Here is a 7609-nt window from a genome sequence, read left to right as displayed (position 1 = left end):
ATATATATATATATATATATATATACACACACACACACACAAACACACTACTAGGTATGCTGGTGGTCTTGCTGAAACACCCATCCCTACAGTGAGCAGTATAGTGCAATCAGTAAATATTGTGGGTTTGAGGTAAAGCATACCTAACCAGGCAACATCCACCACAGAGTGGGATCCCATTGACAGTTGTTAAAACTGTGATTTCTGAAATAAAAACGCAAATGAAGTGAAAAGATTTACTCCAGTAAAAGGCACATTGATGTGTGTAGAATTGTCACAGGAGGAAGACAATATCCACTAGAGGAAGATACACACAGGACATGTAGATAATGAGAGACAGAAGTATTGGAAGTGGTCCACATTCCGGCCTGAATGATCTCTTCCATAGTAAGCCGAAGTTGTGCAGCCAAGGATGTAGTGATGTGACAAATCTCATGAGACGAAATGTTGTGGAGATGGTGACCTTCCACGGATAAGCCACCCAACCAGTAAGTGTGACATGGGACAGATCACTGGAAATGGAAGGGTTCCAGGGAATAAAAGTGTGGGAACATGAACCCCAAAAGGAGGCAGTATGTGTCACATATCACCTTAAAGAGCAAATTGGACAAAGATGCAAAGATGCCAATCAGAATGGGAGTACATGTGGGAATGGAAGGTAAAGGAATAGATGCAAAAGCTAATCCACCTTCAATGGCAGCATAGGTCTTAGGGAGGAAAGACTGGTCAGGATAGAGGATGACATAGGAGGAATGGAAAATAATGTGAGTAACATTAATGACATAAATATCTGAACAACAATGATCACAATCAAGGAAGAGAAGGAAATGGGTCTTGAGGGAGAGAAGGTAGATGGAACATGAAGAACAAAGGTTTAAGTGGTGGATGAGAAAGGGCATATAGGACCACACTGAGATCCTAATAGGCAATTCAAAGGAACAGAAAAGGAGGGAAAGGTCATGAGAAAACAAAACCAGATGAAACTGGGAAAAATGGAAGGTGGTCAGACAAGGTTGCCCGATAGTAAAACGTGATCAAAGTGGATAAGCCTTTGTCAAACAATCAGTGAAAGAATAGGGAAAGGTGAAGAATGGTAGGGTGGGAAAGACAGAAATCATGATGAAGAGACCAAAGTCAGCGGCATACAATCGTCTGTGGTAAATGGACACAAAAAAAAGGTCTGATGGATCGGGTAAAGAAAGATGCAACACGTGAAGTCAGTCCCTGAGCTGAGACAATGGACCTGAAAAAAGCTATTCATGAAAACAGAGAGTGGTGACAACTGTGGAATGAGGGACTACTCCGTGAAGATAATCCCACTGGATGAAAAGAATTGATCCACCACCAAATTGAGGGAGCCAGGAAAATGGCAAGCTAAGACCACAATGAGGTGACTGTGGGCACAAAAAGTACATCCAGAATATGTCAGCACAGAGATCTGGAATTGGTACACCCTGGCTCTGTGATATAAGCGAACACTATGGAGATGTTAGAATGTACCATAGCCACCCCCACCCTATAGGGGAGGAAGAAAGTGGGACAAATCTCCACAAACTGCTAAAGGCTAGAAAAAGGTGACATGGAAAGAAAACTCCTTGGTCGACCAGAGAACGGAAATCTCCTGGGAGTCCACATCAGAACCCCAACCCTCTAAAAATGAGTTTGTAAACAGATGTAAATCTAGATGAGTTGGAGTAAGCAGCACCCCTACAGAGGTCTGGACTCTGTCTAATCACCAAGCCAGTGATCCAAGGAGAAGTTCCACTGATCCAAATGGAACTTATATGAGCACAACCCATGGGAATGAAAGCTTCCAAGGAAGCCCACATCCCCAAAGAGATAGAACATCTCAAGCCGTAAGAAAAGGTGAGGGATGTGTGAACTGCTCGCTCTACACCTGAAGACTATGAGCAGAAGTCTGAGCTCATCTGAGGTTGGAAAGAAGACTCCCTCAAAAAAATATATGGGATATTGAGAGGGGATAAGAATGGACTCCCCCCTATCATCAGGAGTCCCACTCATCCTGCATTCTGTAGAAGTAGAGGAGTGTGGTCTCTGGACTGTGAACGGGAGGGAGGAAACAAGCAGGAGTCAGTCATTCATAAAAGGAAGAGAGCAAAGACTCGTAGAGTGAAGATGTTGGGCAAGAATTTGTACCCTAAAGCAAAACACTTAAAAAAGAACCAAGGTTAATTCACAAGGTAGCACCCTGAACTGGAAAACTCAACTTAATGCAACAAATAACTACTGACAAAGTGAACAATGTGGGGGAAGAACTCTGAATTGTAGCTTATGATCACGAACACAGGAAAAGGAGCCAAAGCCAAGATCAGCCATACACATCAGCAGTGTAACAAAGCAAAAATTTCAAGTCCCACATTGAAAAAAATTAGGATAAGGTACATAGTTAACAATTACAAGAAAAAAAAAATATTCAGATAAAATAATGAATTAGATATTACTAGTAGTAATGATATGTAACATACAAATTGTTGAAATATACCCAGTTAACAAAGGACTGATAAGTATCAAACGAATAAACCATCTAATTTTATCTAGTCCACAAAGTATGTAATAATGAACGTGCAAGCTGATTAAAATTACTTAGAAAACACATTAATAATTAATATCCAACTTACCAGTCATCTAATTAACCTACATGACAAAGGACACATAATTAAGTCCTACACTGATAAAAATTAGGATAAGGCACATAGTTAACAATGAAAATAACATTATTCAGATAGAACAATGAATCATATATTACTAATAGTAATGATATGTATGGTACAAACTATCTAAACATACCTAGTTAACAATGTACTTATAAATATTAAATAGGCAAACCATCTAAATGTACAAATAAAAAAAGGTTTTATTCATAACAGGCCTTACACTGTTGTGACAATCACAATTTTTATGACCAACTTCAACTAAGAACTGCAAAAAAATGTTTGAGCATGCTACTATCTTATTTTGCTTTGTAGGGTATAAGGTAGAAAGAAACAGAATAGGTTAAATATTAATACTAAATTTTTGATGGGCCACACATATCATAAACAGTAACTAAACTTTGGCTAAAATTTCATGATTGTGCCATTATTTAGCACACAATGGCTAAATATCATTCAGGGTGCTGAAGGTGAGAAATCACTTTTTGAAATTGCAAATATTTTGTGCCCCAAAACATTTTCAAATCTTTTGGCCTCAAACATAAGATAAATCTTACCTAGCTCTTGGGTTTATATAGATGATGAGAAATGGCACGGTAAGTATGGACCTTGTTAAAGTATTGGCTATAATAAACTTTATAACAATAGGATTTCTTAAGGTGATATTCATCTTTTCAATCAAACAATGTCTCAACTCCAGAATAAATATAACTGGGTCACCATGCACAACATACATATGGGCCCAAACAATAAATAAGCACTTAACAGAGAATAATTGACATTCTATAGATTTCACCTGAAATGGAGAATAACTGTAGGTGGTAAATGTAATACAAAGCTGAAGAGAAAGCAATGTGATGTAAAAGAGTTGTAGTTATTTAAGTGAATTTGCCCATATGTCTGTCTGTAAGGTGTCCTCTAATGGGTAGAGAGACTGAAAAGCCAAAGACATTACCAATTAGTGAATTTGATGAGATGCAACCTGAAATTCACTTTATAGGTGTGCAGGTGCATCAAGATAGATAAGATGGATTAACCGTACAATGCAATTCTCTCACATTACAAGTCTCTAGTAGGAAAGTTCTATCAAATTATAAGTGTAGTCTTCCAAGAAAAAAAAAAAAGAAGTATGTGAAGCATCAAGCATGAATGTTCCTTTCCTGCCTGAAGAAAGTAAGTAACAAAAGAAACTATATATTCAGTGAGATATGAAATAATTTTGGCCAAAATACTAGAGGCAGACTACATGAGTAAGGACTCCAAGAAAGGCATAGAATTTCTGATACTGGTGGGAAAATATGCAATATTATTGAATGTTGACATGAGAGTTCATTGTGACTGAAGTTAGCAGCAGGAAAGTCAACAAGAAAATCTGGATTTTCTCACAAAAGAAGAGTTGTGCAAGATCTCCTGATGCAAGCACAATAAGTCACATGGAAGGTGAGTGGAGTATTGTGGGTAAGTTGATGCATGCTCTGCACTGAATTAAGGATATTCAGAACTTTGAGTTTCATGATTGTTGACAACATGGGAGCAACTGAACAAGAAAAGGCTTTCAGCATTTCAGACTTACTTGTTTGAATAGTAACTTTATTCATTAATATCATTAACAAAAAGACATATAACAAAAGACTTATGGAGTTAATGCATACTGGAAAATCACAATTGCAGAATTATTTAATATAAGTCTAGCTTACTCACCCACAATTTGTTTTTGTTTTTTTAAGGTATAATATGCAGTTTGTCAGATAAAGTATGACTTGACATGTCAACATGGGCTGTAACAACGTGGTGTATTTTAATATAACATACTAACCACTAACCCGACGATGACAAAACCTTGTTGAAACATTGTACATTTGCTGTTAGGTTAAACTTATATTAAACTTTTTTCTTCATTACCCATTCAAGTCGTCTCCAAGCATTATTATACAGACCACTGTATAAAGGGGCATAATGTGAATAATGCATGGTAGTAAATGTGCACTGCCAACTTTAAAACCACTGTATAAAGGGGCATAATGTGAATAATGCATGGTAGTAAATGTGCACTGCCAACTTTAAAAAACTGTATAAAGGGGCATAATGTGAATAATGCATGGTAGTAAATGTGCACTGCCAACTTTAAAACCACTGTATAAAGGGGCATAATGTGAATAATGCATGGTAGTAAATGTGCACTGCCAACTTTAAAAAACTGTATGCTATGCATTACCAATACTTTCTATCTATTCCCAATAACTGTTCAACTGCTTATATTACAATCATGAAAGTTCTCCTTGTGTCATTAATAGTTGTATATGTGTTTCTCAATATTGCTATTGGCCAAAGTAGTAGTCTACCTATAATTTTTACCAATGGGGAGGCTTTTTATCACTTCTGAGGCAGTGGCTGATAAGCGGCTGGTGCAAACTGCAAAGTAGGTAGAAATTTAGTTTTATAATTCATTTAATATGTTGTCAAAAACTGAAGATTTATTATGTACAAATTTTTAAAATTCTACTTTCATAGCAATATATTTCAATTCTATGACATTTGCATTTCACTGTTAATCAACAATTCACATTTAACAAAAGTAAAAAAAAGCATGTTTTGAACTACTATTAAAAACATACATGGCTGTGGCATATCATACTCAAAGGCATGTGTTTGAAAAAATAAAAATTGATATTATGACAAATGTAATTTACTGCCTATATTTCACATATTAAGAATGATGGGAACGTTCTTATCACTGATTTTATTAAAAATTACCCTAAGACTGAATTTGAAGACATTGGCATGTAGATGCATGAAAAGCTCCAGTTGAATTTCTTTCTCTAGAAACTCTCAATTAATATATGAAATATTTTCATTTTTGCAATACATGAACCAGTTACAGTCATTTTAACCTTAAATACCATTCATGATTAAAAGAAACTGAAAGAGGGTAATCAAAAGAGAAAAGATTTTTACAGTCTATATTTCATTATAATATTAACCATATTATGTCACACTTCGAAAAGCGATCAACACAAACTTTTCATAAAGGGGAAATGTATTTAACTACACTAGAATTGGAATTAAAAATTACTAAGAAAAATTAATTAATGACTTCTTCACTTGAAATTAAGTTTGTTATTAGAATTACTACAAGGAGAATAAAGGCCATCTAAACCACGAGAATTGCACTCAACAAATCATAGGGTTAAACTCCCTCTTCTGGGCTCTGTACTCAAAGAAAGCATTTTATCTTTTCCAAAAAAGAAGCCTACACAACATTTCTTACATAATGACAAAGAAAACAATTTACACTGAGTATCACTAATGTTTCTTCAAGGCCAAAGACCTACATTCTTGATGAAACAAGCAAGTTTGCTTTTTCCATTCTGTGGTATACATGTGCATTCTTATGAAAATGCAAGTTAACCAGATTTTCACAACCTGTTAAGTGTTATTCTTTATAATATCAACATTTGCATAGAATCTTGCAATAAGTTGAACAAATTACTCATTGATCATCATTATAATATAAACATTAATATTTAACTATACTCATCTGATTTTCTAATTTACACAAACTACACAATAATTATGATTCTTAAAAATACTAAACCCACTGTAATGAATAGATATACTGGTTAAATTTTAAGTAGTGAAACAACTAAACTAAGAAGTAAGGTATATTAGTACTTAAAACATATCTGGAATAAAATTACACTATTAAATATGCATATTCTTTAAACAAAATGCTTACCCTAGTTTAAGAGCCTGTCCACCAGCTCTCAGTCCCTCTTCTCCCAGCAGGGTTACACTCTCTTCCTGCATACTGGGGTCATGCATCTGTGCATGATGAAATTCTGCCTGATGAATAAATTGTGTGTGTGTGTGTCATGCAAAGTGCAAAAAAGGCCCGGGGAAGGAGGAATTAATACTAAAAAAAGCTTAACAAAGCAAAAAAAAAACTACAAACTTAAAATTGTAAGGGTAATTGTCAAAACCCATGCACTAAATAAAACATTTAAAATGAACACAAAGCTACTAATTTGATAAATCTGTACATAAAAAACAATTACATGCCTTGAAAGCTAGTATGCATGTTCACAACTGAAATTTAAATTCAAACATAAATGAAAAAAAAAAAGACAATAGAGATGAAGAAAACAAAAAACTAAAAACCAGATATCGTGGTAAAATGCAAATTTCACAACAATTAAAAAAGGTTGGATGAAGTGAAATAAAAAAGAAGGATTGTAAGTGCTCTAAAGAAAATATTATAAGCAGGGCCATTAAACTAACAGTGCTGTAAGTACAAAAATATATCTTACACTAATCTATACTTATGCATAAAACATCATACAAGTCTGTTGTTAACTCTTTCAGTAACCACTTTGCGCTTGTTATAGTTTTCATGCTATAAATTTTAAATTAGTTAGCGAGTGGTAAGGAAATTTGGCAGATTATCAATAAACATTAAAATGCTTTCATATGCAAAATTTCCAATTTATTTATTAATTCTTAAGGTTTGTAAAGCAATGTTTCTTTCATGGCTTTTTTTTCATGTCTTGCCTATCTATCATTTGACCAATCTCGCAACCACCATAAAAAATTAGGAAATAAACATAAATTATGCCTCTTTCATTCTAGAATGAACACAGATTATAACACGAAGACATAAATGTTTAGACTAAATAGCTTAAATCTCATAATGTTATACATATATATTTATTATTTTTATTATATTGACCTTTCACTCATGCTTGACTAACAATACAGAAGTTACAATGATGTGGCTCACGTGCACTCTTGTCACCATATCAAATAACATAAAGGTGACCTTTGGTCTGTACAAAGTAACTTGTCTCGACTGTGTTTTAGTAACTAGTATTTTGTAAAATACAGTCACATTTCAATTATTATACATTATATATATGTATATAGATTATTGCTATTTTCAA

General features: G+C 34.4%; 1 protein-coding gene across 2 annotated transcripts in view; it reads right to left on the bottom strand.

The window, feature by feature from the left end:
• LOC106459775 (V-type proton ATPase 116 kDa subunit a-like) overlaps positions 1-7609 on the bottom strand; it is an 89862-nt gene that overhangs the window by 67559 nt on the left and 14694 nt on the right. Inside the window, exon 5 of one of the 2 annotated variants that reach the window (XM_013919431.2) lies at positions 6409-6515. In XM_013919431.2, the coding sequence (XP_013774885.1) occupies positions 6409-6515 (107 nt within the window). The remainder of the gene's footprint in view (positions 1-6408; positions 6516-7609) is intronic. The other variant, XM_013919432.2, reaches the window with a different exon arrangement.

The sequence above is a fragment of the Limulus polyphemus genome, unplaced genomic scaffold (assembly GCF_000517525.1).
Source record: "Limulus polyphemus unplaced genomic scaffold, Limulus_polyphemus-2.1.2 Scaffold659, whole genome shotgun sequence".
NCBI classification, from domain to species: domain Eukaryota; kingdom Metazoa; phylum Arthropoda; class Merostomata; order Xiphosura; family Limulidae; genus Limulus; species Limulus polyphemus.
This window is presented reverse-complemented; position numbering and strand designations above follow the sequence as displayed.